At 33.4% G+C, this 12041-nt stretch overlaps 1 protein-coding gene across 8 annotated transcripts in view; it reads left to right on the top strand.

The window, feature by feature from the left end:
- DDHD1 (DDHD domain containing 1) overlaps positions 1-12041 on the top strand; it is a 70601-nt gene that overhangs the window by 24498 nt on the left and 34062 nt on the right. For 6 of the 8 annotated variants that reach the window (XR_014059989.1, XM_081511598.1, XM_081511596.1 and 3 more), the window contains 2 exons: positions 6684-6812; positions 7859-8006. Coding sequence is in view for 7 of the 8 variants with exons in the window: in XM_081511598.1 (XP_081367724.1) it covers positions 6684-6812; positions 7859-8006 (277 nt within the window). In the remaining variant the exon portion in view is untranslated. Of the gene's footprint in view, positions 1-4667; positions 4770-6683; positions 6813-7858; positions 8007-12041 lie in introns of all 8 variants that reach the window. The other 2 variants (XM_081511595.1, XM_081511593.1) reach the window with 1 other exon arrangement.

The following is a 12041-nucleotide window of genomic DNA, read 5'->3' as shown; positions in this document are numbered from 1 at the left end:
TTTGACATAGTCAATAAAGCAGAAATCGATGATCCAGCAGATGTTGGCAATTTGATCTCTGGTTCCTCTGTCTTTTCTAAAACCAGCTTGAACATCTGGAAGGTCACGGTTCACGTATTGCTGAAGCCTGGCTTGGAGAATTTTGAGCATTACTTTACTAGCATGTGAGATGAGTGCAATTGTGCGGTAGTTTGAGCATTCTTTGGCATTGCGTTTCTTTGGGATTGGAATGAAAACTGACCTTTTCCAGTCCTGTGGCCACTGCTGAGTTTTACAAAGTTGCTGGCATATTGAGTGCAGCACTTTCACAGCATCATCTTTCAGGATTTGAAATAGCTCAACTGGAATTCCATCACCTCCACTAGGCAGATTCTTTACCATCTGAGCCACCAGGGAAGCTCTTTAGTCATAAAATAAAAGCAGGGCTTCAAATAAGTTACTTTGTATATTCTTAAAAGTGCTAGAGTAGTATCTCACTCATTTTATAATTTATCTATCCAAGCAATAATCAGTAAAAAATGATTGAACTAAATGAATTAGTCCTACAACTGCTCTGGTCAAAAACTGTATAACCTCAATCCAATTATGAGAAAACATCAGACAAACTCAAATTGAGGGACATTTTACAAAGTAACTCACCAGTATTCTTTGGAAATGTCAAGGTCATAATTAACCAGATGGAGTCAGGATCCTTTTAATAGTGTTTGTCAAATCACCATAATGTAAACTTTAAATTTCTTATAATTTTGTCAGTTGTACCTCAGTAAAGCTGAAAAAAAAATTTTTTTAAGTGTCAAAGCCATGGAAGTCAAGGAAAGATTAAAAAATTTATCACAATTTAGAGGAAACTAAGGAAACATAGCATCAAAATGCAACATGGTACCTTGGATTGGATCTGAAGACAGAAAAGAACTTTAGTAGAAAAGCTGGAAAATTCTGAATAAAGTCAGTATTTTAGCTGATAGTATTATACCAACCTTAATTTCTTAGCTTGATAATTGTACTATATAGTTATGCTAACATTAGGAGAAGCTGGATGAAGGATATATATGATAGTGATAACTCTCTGTACTATTTTTGCAGCTTTTCTGTAGGTTGAAAATTATTCCACAATAAAAAGATGTTATTTTTTTTTTCTCAAGGCCAGTAGAGAAATTAAAATAGTAAAATATATATATATAAAAAAAGAAACAACAAAAGGAGAAACAAGAAATACAGATAAACAAAGAAAATGAATGCGAAATGGTAGACCTAAATTCCCCCATATCAAAAACTATAGTAAATGTAAGTGAAGTAACACTCCAATGAAAAGGCAGAAATTGACAGATTTGTTAGGAATGCACGATCCAACTGTATGTGTCTACAAGAGCCATGAAGTGAAAGAAAGTGAAAGTCACTCAGTCGTGTCCTACTCTTTGGGACCCCATGGACTATAGAGTCCATGGAATTCTCCAGACCAGAATACTGGAGTGGGTAGCCTTTCCCTCCTCCAGGGAATCTTCCCAACCCAGGGATCGAACCCAGGTACCGTCTTTGCAGGCAGATTCTTTACCAGCTGAGCCACAAGGGAAGCCCAAGAATACTAGAGTGGGTAGCCTATTCTTTCTCCAGTAGATCTTCCCAACCCAGGAATGGAAAATGGAACCGGGGTCTTCTGTATTGCAGGCAGATTCTTTACCAACTGAGCTATCAGGGACTCAATATAAAATCACAGACAGGCTAAAAGTTAAAAAAAAAAAAATGGACTTTTTACTGTTCAAGCTAAGTTGGGATGCTATGACAGCACAAGTGATGGTGGATCCCCAAGGATTTATAGCATTTAACAATTTGGTGTGTAATCTATATACCTATCCTGTCACGGGATAAGGATATCCCAAACTGAATATATCATTTCAAAAGTCTAAGACCAGGATGGGGAGGGAGGCGGGGAGAATGGGGAAAGGGAAGGAAGGCGTAATACCCCTTTCTCACCAGCTTTTCTTTTCCTCTTTGATGGCTAACAGGATTCCTATCTTCTAGCATTATCAGTCAATTTTTATAAATGTATGTATTTAGCTCTGTGAGATCCAAGAAGATTGACAGGAGTTTTCTCATTCTAGTTGGCAGATTTGAGATGTGCAAACCTCCTTTCCCTGAAGTTGAGATTATCCAGGTTGCCAGCTTTTGCAAAGGGAAGAGTTATAAAGTTATTCTATCCTAGGGAGTAGTATATCTTCAGCAACCTCCTTTTTGATACTCTGCTTTCAAAATTATATAATGAAGGACATTTCTGTAAGACTTGAATTATAGTAAGGAAATTTATTGAAAACACTGTACCTTAGTACTTAAAATATTTTTTGTTGCTGTGTATTATGCTTTAATACATAAATGAAAAGTTTTATTAAATGTTAGCATTTAATTAGAATTTTCAGTTGTATTTTGAGTTTGTGCATACTTTTGCTAACACAATGTAAGAATTCTTAACTAAAACTTTATTTTAGTGATCCTTGTTGGAATGAAAGTAAACCCTTTTTGTCTCTACTTGCAGTGGTACTTAATTCTTTGCTTTGGGTTGAAAAAAATTAAACTCTCCATGCTACAGGATGTTGTAACAAGGCAAATGCTTTTCAAGTGAAAACAAAAATTAAATTTGAGAAGGTTAATAAGCATGTCTTTAATTTTGTGAAAATGTTTTGAGTGTTTCTCTGATTTTAGTATATTGGGATATTTGTCTTGTTGTTAATCCTTACATTAGTATTCCTTTAGGTAAAAGCTTTCATTTTTATATATTGACTAGCTTCTAGAAAGTGTTTACATAATTTTAAAGTGTGATCGGGTGGTCCATATGTTTCCCTCTAGTTATTTCTTAGTAAATAGGGCATTGTTAGTTTTGCTAGTAGACTTATAAGTCTAGGTTTTGTTTGAGCAGTAAAGTCTCAAGTGTATGTCAGATTTGATCTACTTGGATATGTTAGCTTTTTCCTAATGATTTTTTTTTCCTGCAAGTGGTACATCTACCCCTTAGTAACTGACCAGAAAGCACATGAAAGAAGAAATATGTTCAGTGAAGAAAATTGTTTTGGTTGTCATTTTCCACCCCTCTGTGACAGCGAAATATTTTTCTAATCTTGATGTTACAACTCAGCTTATAATTCTTGTCTATACATTTTTTATAATCACCTAATTACATATAAAGTTATGAAATCCCTTATAAGCATTTCTCAATTACCTTTATCACATGTATCTTTAAATTTACTTTGTATGTAAGATTTTTAAAATTTCTAGTACTATACAGTTGAAATTAAGTATTTTTGTGTTTGAGCAGTATTTAATCTTTGGATGTCACATTAATGTAGAAGAGAAGGAGGATGAAAATCGAATGTGTGAAGTATGTAAGTCGCTCAGTTGTGTCTGACTCTTTACGACTCCATGGACTATGCGGTCCATGGAATTCTCCAGGCCAGAATATTGGAGTGAGTAGCTGTTCCCTTCTCCAGGGGATCTTCCCAACTCAGGGATCAAACCCAGGTCGCCCGCATTGCAGGCGGATTCTTAACCAGCTGAACCACCAGGGAAACCCAAGAATACTGGAATGGGTAGCCTGTCCCTTCTCCAGCAGATCTTCCCAACCCAGGAATTGAACCAGAGTCTCCTGGTTCAGGAGACTCTTGCAGGTGGATTCTTTACCAGCTGAGCTACCAGGGAATCAAATGTGTTAGAATGTAAATTTGAACTACATCATAAAGATTCTGTGATTCATTAACTGGACTATAGAGAAACTGATTGTAAGATTTAATTCTTAATGGATTTTTTTTAATAACTGCTTATTTAAAAATGTGAAGAAATTTGTTGGTATATAACTAGCAATATTTGACAGGGAAAATGTTGACTTTGAGGTGATCTACTGATTTGCCAAATATCAAGTCTGTGTCTGGCTTTACTCTGTTGTCTGTTTTATACTTACAAGATGTCACAGCACACATTTTTAATAATTTTTTTTTCTTGTCATTCTGTCACTAATAAATCTTTCATTATTTTATCACTAAAAATCAGTTCAAAGTAGAGCTGTCAATTTAATTTTTTTGAAAAGTTTCATGTTTCCATTTTTCGTTTTTGAAAGTATTTTAACCACTTTGTTGAATAGAGTTGTGAAAAGAATATTTCTACAGGAAGGCTCTATTACGCTTCAGTGAGGGAAAGCGTCTAGTAGAATGTGTACTATGGTGTCTTCTCAGGAAAGCTGCATTAGATGTTTAATATTGTTTATTGCATTTTCAATTTGCACATCAGATGTTGGCTGTGTCATAATCACAAATTTGGTGAGAGTAAATAACCTTAGTATTGTAAAGATGTGGTTTTATTAATCTCTTATGCATACAAAAATGCCATGTTTTGTTTTTTATTCTATCTCTACAAAGATGTTAAAAATGGTGATCATATAGGTGTCTTTAACTGATATATTTAGATATCATTTGCCTTTTTACTTTCAGTAAAAGTAGAAGCATATATTTGATAAACATTATTAAACTAATATTTTGCTGTACTGATTTTTAATTGGAATTTATATAAAGCTTTTAGAATAATGTTTGTCAAATACAACTAATTTTTTAAAGTTAATGCAACAAAAAGGCAAAATGGTAAACCTCATTTAAAATTTACTTTGAAGCTCAGTGTTTTTGCTTTCTTAGTTGTCTACCACCTCCCTCCCTTCTCCCTCCCTTCTCTGTTCAAATGGAGAGGATATAAGGAGAGTACAGATGCGGCAGGTCTTAAACGAAAGCGTTCCCAAGGTACAGTAATTGTAGTTTTATTTCTCCTTGTAGATATATTCCTGGCTTGTAGCTTTCAGTTGTGTCTATAGCACTCAGTTGTACTTAGAGCATAGAAATTACTAGTTTTATAGAAATGTATCCAGTGTGTTATTTCGGTTAGTATTAATTACAAGTGGAATAAACATTTGCGAACCATGTGTATAGTTCAGCAATGGGATATTTGCCAGTATTAACATGTTTTAAGACAATGTGAATGGTTTAGAGAGAAACAAAATTTTGTTGACTTAACATTGTTAATATCTTGGTCTTACAGTTTTAATGTTTTAAGAATATGTTGCTCAGAACTGTTTTAACAAAACTGCAGTTTTGAAACATTGGATTAAAAGGCTTAAAGTACTGACTTAAGGATCAGACATAGATTTAGGAAAGTAAATAACTTAAACTCTTGCAAAAGATTTTTTTATTTACGGAAAATTCTTTTAGTTAAAAGACTGAGTTTTTACATTGGGTTTGTGTTTTGTTTTGTTTGCAAGAGGAGGTATTATTCAGGTTTGTTATGTTAATTGCATCTTGGTCTTGTGTTCAGTGTTAGTAGTAATGTGTCCTGGTAGGTCAGGAAGATATAAATTGGATTTTGATAAATTTTTGAAATGGCATTTTTAACCATAACTCCAAAGTACATTTTCTTGGCAAGGATTTGCTTTTCTTTGTATTCTAGTAGGAAATAACCTTTTCACAAAAAGTGTCTTATGGTCTTAGATCTTGACCAGGACTCTATCCTTCAACTGTTGGCTTGAAGTTATTTTCAATCCATCTTCAAATCAGAAGAGGCAGACTCTTGTCACTAGCTAGTTTTGTGGCAAGTCACTTAATCTCTTTCTTTATACCTCTATGTGTTTATATATAATGGGAGATATTTTGCTTAAAGAGTATTTTAAGGAAATAAATTAGGCACAATGATTTGAAGATGGCTGGTTTTATAAAGGTATGTGAATTTTTCTTACCTCTATATGAGATAAAGAGAAAAGTTTAAGTCCTTCAGACTATAAGAATTATCAAAAGATGAATTGGTGGACACGTTTTGAGAATTACCTTAATCTGTTGCTTCCACAAACATTACTAAATTTGTGATACATGTCAAACAGTATGCTTGGACTGTGTTTGGTACTAGTGATACAAAGTGATTAAGGTATAGTCCCTGCCTCACAGTGTTTATTATTCCCAGAGAATATAAGTTTGGCTTTTTTTTTTTTCTTTAGAGCTCATTTTCACCAAGCTTACCTCATTACAGAAATGAAATAACCATACTAATTTGAACATAATAGTAGGAAAAAACTGATTTCTTTTTAAAAGCTCTTTCAACTTTGGAGTTCTGTTATGGTGAGCAGTATCCAGTGATAATTGGCTTTAATATCCATTCCCAAAATAGCTTATATTCTATTAAATTAGGTTATTCTCTTCCCAGTTGAAAGATAATTTTTTTTTCACCTGAATCTTGTTTTATCTTATGCTGAGTAGTTTCCACAGAACAAAAAGTAAAGTCAACAGAAGAAATGGAACTTAAGTTTCTGTGTCAAAGGTACTGAGGACTTTCATGAAGGTGTATATCCCTTAGACCTAAGGAATGATCACATAACCTGGGAAAGCAGTTCTTTAATAATCAAAGCGTATTTCCTAAAGAGGTTAAAATTATGGTAGTTAAGCCAGTTTTATTCCATGTTGTTCTAACAAGTTACCTTTTCCTGTAGAACATTTAATAATTTATTAAATAAAGTCCCTATCCGTGACTTGTTTCACATCAATATATGTCTCAATAAAACAGTTTTTTGTTGAACTGAGTTAAAATATTCATTCAAAAAAATCTGTGTATTATGATTTTCACTTAAATGAAGTTTGTCTTGAAGACCTTCAAATTTTTCCTTTTTGTAACAGCTATTCATAGTTTCAAATTGAGTCGAAACCACGTCGACTGGCACAGTGTGGATGAAGTATATCTTTATAGTGATGCAACAACATCTAAAATTGCAAGAACAGTTACTCAAAAACTGGGATTTTCTAAAGGTATTTGTTAAATATTATTAGAGTTTGTCAAAATGTTGGGAATCTGACTTTTTCTCTTATATTTAAAATAGACAATTCAGATTTTATTTTCAGTATATTTTAAATATGTATTAAATTTAATGACAATTTCTACCCTGTTAAACTAACTTTTATTAAAGTGACTGAGTTGACATCTATTCATTAATAAATAAATATATATTAGGAATGATCTGGCAAGATTATTAAATATGTTTTTTTACTTCTCAAAGCACAAAAGCAGTCAGACCTGAGGCAGTGATGTGAAATAAAACATAGCAATTGAAATTGTGTCAGTTGAACGACAATTGACAAGCAATTGAAACAGTGTCAGGAAAAGTGAAGACTTGAAATTTTTCTTTGGATTTAGTGAAATGTAGATCATTGGTGACTTAGATGAATTTCTGGGACAGAGACAAAGGGGCATGAGTTGAAGTTTAAGTAGAACTTGAAGAAATGGAGGCATTGAGAATAGACAAATCTTTAAACAAAACAAAATTGACTAAAAGGAAGAAGAGAGGGACTGATACATGGAAAAGATGTGAGTGCATCATCAAAAAATATTATTTCAAAAATTTTTTCTGTCTGATAATTTTTTACTATCTTTTAAAATTCTTTGATAATAGATGTGCTTACACATTTATTTGTTCATTAGTTTTGTTTTGTGGATTATCATACCTTGAGCCCATTTTGCTATTTGGATGATTCATTTCACTTTTTGATTAGTAAGTTCTTTAATTAACTTACTGTGTGTCATGTTTTGTAAGATGTTTTCCCGTTTGTCATTCATCTGTTATCTTTGCTTCATAATATTTTTCTTACAGAGATATTTTTAATTTTTATGTGTTCAGTTCATCTTTTTTTCTTTTTGCCTTATTGTTTCTGGCTTCACTGTCATGTCTAGTTCAGTACTTTGTATTAGAGGTGATCATTCTATATCTTACAAATTTTATCCCCCCTATTTTTTTCAGTATAGTGAAAATGCTATCTCTGTAATAAGTAATAAGCTTAGAACCATAATTTTTCCACAGCATCAAGTAGTGGGACCAGACTTCATAGAGGTTATGTAGAAGAAGCGACATTAGAAGACAAGCCGTCTCAGACTACCCATATCGTATTTGTTGTGCATGGCATTGGGCAGAAAATGGACCAAGGAAGAATTATCAAAAATACAGCCATGTGAGTGTTTTGATGACTACATTCTCCATCTAGTCAGAGTCCAAACTTTTGTCCAGGGTATAATATAGTTTAATCATTATGCCATATGTTTCTCCAGTGCCAGCTATTCTGTTTCAATTGTAGATGAAGCTTTTGGACCAAATTTTGAGAATGATCATATCTAGGTGATGATGATGATATTTATTTGATTTTTTTCCTCTTAACATGGAGAAGTGAAGGGATAAGAAAGCCTTTTTACTTAAGGTATTATTCGTTTACATTCAAGTGAAGTTGAAAGCAAGAAAAAAGTCTAGTTTTAAGTTTGTATGTTAATCTCTGAATTGCAGAAACTGAGAATACTGTATAATTCTGAAAAAGCTAAGAATTGTGTTAGTTGCCAGTTAGCAGCTTCACTTGTCCAATTAATTGTAACCGGAGGAAACTGAACCCTAAATTTTACAGAGAACAAACAGTGGGTGTTTTGCCAACATGCTAGGCAGGTTATTTACCTCAGTTATTTATATTCAGCTTTATTCTAAAAGCATATTAAGATGTTATTGGGAGAAGGAATGTTCATATATGAGTTTCAAAAAGTTTTAGGACGGTGTGAAAAGGAAATTTTAGAGTTATGGGTTCCACCACAAACTTGGCTCTCAACTTGCAGCCAGTATAAAGAAAAATCTGATCAGATTTATAATGTGATGAGAATAAATCAATTGTTGAGAACACAGTTTATCAGGTTCTAAAATTTCAAGTAAATGAGTTTCTTGAGTCCTGATAAAGCAAATATTGTATGATACCAGGAACTATGTCCTCAGCAATATAATAATACAATATTGAGTTCTGTTTTACTTTTTATTGTAACACCTTTTAATGCCAGCTGATGGATTAAAATAAAAGTACAGTTCAGTCTGAAAAAAACAAAAAATCTTTGTCAGACACTGCCAGGTCATTCTGATCCTTGTCATTCTCTGTAGCTTGTATTACAGAGATCTCTTCCCTCTGATTCTGATTTTCTTTTCTGATGATTTGTACTTCCCACAATATTAACATTCTTGTGGCAAGATGCTAATCTCCTTGGTTATCTAAGGAATCTGAGAAGTAGGTTTAATAACATGTTCTCTCTGGAGCTGTTCATATTTGGAAAGGTACCAGCTTGATTTCTTTGGGTGCAAGTGAAGGAAAATTTAACTCAGAAGGAGGATTTAGTAGTCCATAAAACTGAGAAGTCTAAGATTTGCCAAACAAGTTACCAGAATCCAGTTACTATCTGCTCTACACGCCTTCATTTTTTAGCTATTTTCAGACATCTCCTATGGTTCTAGATGTGGTTTATATCATCTTGTATTCAAGTTCAGGAAGAAAAAAATTAGTCTTTTTCTTTCCGGAAGTCCCTGCTAGTCTATGCATTTTAATGACTGGTAGTATCACCTGCAATTGCCTGAATCTGTACACGGCCATGATCTGATCTGCCGGACTTGTCCTCTTTCCACTCTAGAATCAGATAACCATAGGAAGAGGTAGAGCCATATTAAAAAGAATAAAATATTTAGGAATAAGTTTAACAAGTGTAAGATTTGTACACTGAAAACTGTAATACACCATTGAAAGAAATTAAAGAAGACTTAAATAAATGAAAAGGACAACACACATTTGTGAAGATGGCAATACTTCCTAAATAGATCTAAAGATTCACCACAATCCCTATTAAAATTTCACCTGTTATTTTTTGCAGAAATTGGCAGGCTGATTCTAAAATTTGCATGGAAATGCAAGGGACCCAGAATAGCCAAAACAGTCTGGAAAAAGAATAAAGATGAAGGACTTTGCAATAATTTGCTACAAAGCTACAGTAGTCAAGGCACTAGGGTACTCATTGGTGTGAAGATAGATCTAGATCAATGGAATAGAATTAAGAGTTTGATTGATTTTTCAACAAGAGTGCCAAAATAATGCAATGAGTAAAGAATAGCCTTTTAACAAGTGGTGCTAGGATACCTGGATATCTGCCTGCAAAAGAATGAAGTTAAAACCCTGCCTTATACCACATACAAAAATTAACCCAAAGTGAATCAAATACGTAAATATAGAGGTTAAAACTGTTAGAAGAAAATATAGGAGTAAATCTTTGTGATCTTGGATTGGGCAGTGGTGTCTGAGATATAATGTTAAAGGTAAAAGCCACTGAAGGGACTACCCTAGTGGTCCAGTGGTTAAAATCTACCTTGCAATGCAGGGAACATGGGTTCGATCCCTGGTTGGTAAACTAAGATGCCACATGCTGCAGGGCAACTAAGCCCACGTGCCTCAAGTAGAGAATCTTGCCCTTCAACAAAAGACCCTACATGTTGCAACAAAGATCCCACGTGCTGCAACTAAGACCCAATGCAGCCAAATAAATATTAATAAATAAGTAAGTAAAATAAATAAATAAAAAGCCACTAAGGAACAAAAAGATAAATTGTGCTTTATCAAAATTTAAAACTCTAGTTTTTCAGATAACACTATCAAGGAAGTTAACAACAACCCACAAAATGATAGAAACATTTGCAAATCATATCTGATGAGGGTCTAGCATTTAGCATATATAAAGAATATCTACAATTCAATAATTAAAAAATAAATACCCCAATTTTTTAAGTGGGTGAATAATTTAAATGAATGTTTGTCCAAATAAAATATACAGATGGTCCATAAACACATGAAAAGATGATCAGTATTATTAGTCATTAAGGAATTGCAATTCAAAACCACAGGGAGATATCACTTCCTGTTGGCTACAATGACTCTTATCAAAAAGATAGAAAATAGCAAATATTAGCAACGATGTAAAAAAAAAATAAGAACCCTCATGATAGGATTGTAAAATATTACCACAGAGTTGTAAAATAGTACAGCTGCTTTGGATAACAGTTTGGCACTTTCCTCAAAAAAGTTAAATGTGGAGTTAACATGTGAGCCAGCAATTCTACTTCTAGGTATATACCCAAGAGAATTGAAAACATGTATCTGCAGAAAAACTTCTTAATATTCACTGCAGCATTATTTATAATAGCCTCCCCCAAAAAACTAAATGCCCATCATCTGGTGAATGGATAAACAGAAGTGATATATTTATACAGTAGAATGTCATTCAGCCTTAAAAAACAAAGAAAAACTGATTCATGATACAACATGGATGAACCTTGAAACATTATGCTAAGTGAAAGAAGCCAGACACAAAAGACCATATATTATAGATGTTATTTATCTGAAGAATCCAGAATAGGCAAGTTCATGGAGACAAAGTAGATTTATGGTGTCAGGGCCTAGAGGGGAGAATTATGGGATTTGACTACTCTGGGTAGAGTGTTTCTCATGGGAATAATGAAAGTGTTCTGAACTTAGATAGTGATGTTGGTTGTACAACTCAATAATGCTAAAAGCCACTGAATTGTTAAAAAAAAAAAATAAAAGCTACTGAGGTCATGTCTAAAAGACACAGAAGTAAATTTGAAGAGACTCACTGACCAGAAAGGAAACGATTTGAGCATCAGTAAGGATAACAACTACAATGGGTTAGAACAGTTCAAATATGTTTTAAATCTATGAGTTAGTAATAATGTCAAAAAATATAAAACCTCCTAACAACTCAGTATTTAATTGTTAATAAAAGAGAAGAATTAACCATTTATCCTGCCTTTTCTCAATTCATACAGAAACTATTTGATTGTATCACAAGGCAGCAAGTATTTGATGTGGGGAAATTTCTCTTTCCTGAAGTGTAAGGAGTAGTGAGATTTAAAAAGCACTTTTTTGCAACCATAGTAAATTAGTGGAGTTAAGCAGTGATCACAGCATTTGCTAGTATCACCAGAAAAAGAGAAAACCAGGTATATATATATATACATGGAGTAGTAGTCTAGCCAAAACAGTAGAACTTGAATCTGATCAGGCCCCTGTATCTCACCACCAAATAGGGAACAAGAAGCACATTAAGGAACTCTATGGGGATGCAGTCATTAAAAATTAGACTGAGAAACTCTGCAGGACATAAAAAGAATTACAAAGCCAAAA

This window comes from Giraffa tippelskirchi, chromosome 7 (genome assembly GCF_054371585.1).
Source record: "Giraffa tippelskirchi isolate mGirTip1 chromosome 7, T2T-mGirTip1v1.2.pri, whole genome shotgun sequence".
Lineage (NCBI taxonomy): Eukaryota > Metazoa > Chordata > Mammalia > Artiodactyla > Giraffidae > Giraffa > Giraffa tippelskirchi.
The sequence above is the reverse complement of the archived record's forward strand: the minus strand, read 5'-3'. Positions and strand labels throughout refer to the sequence as shown.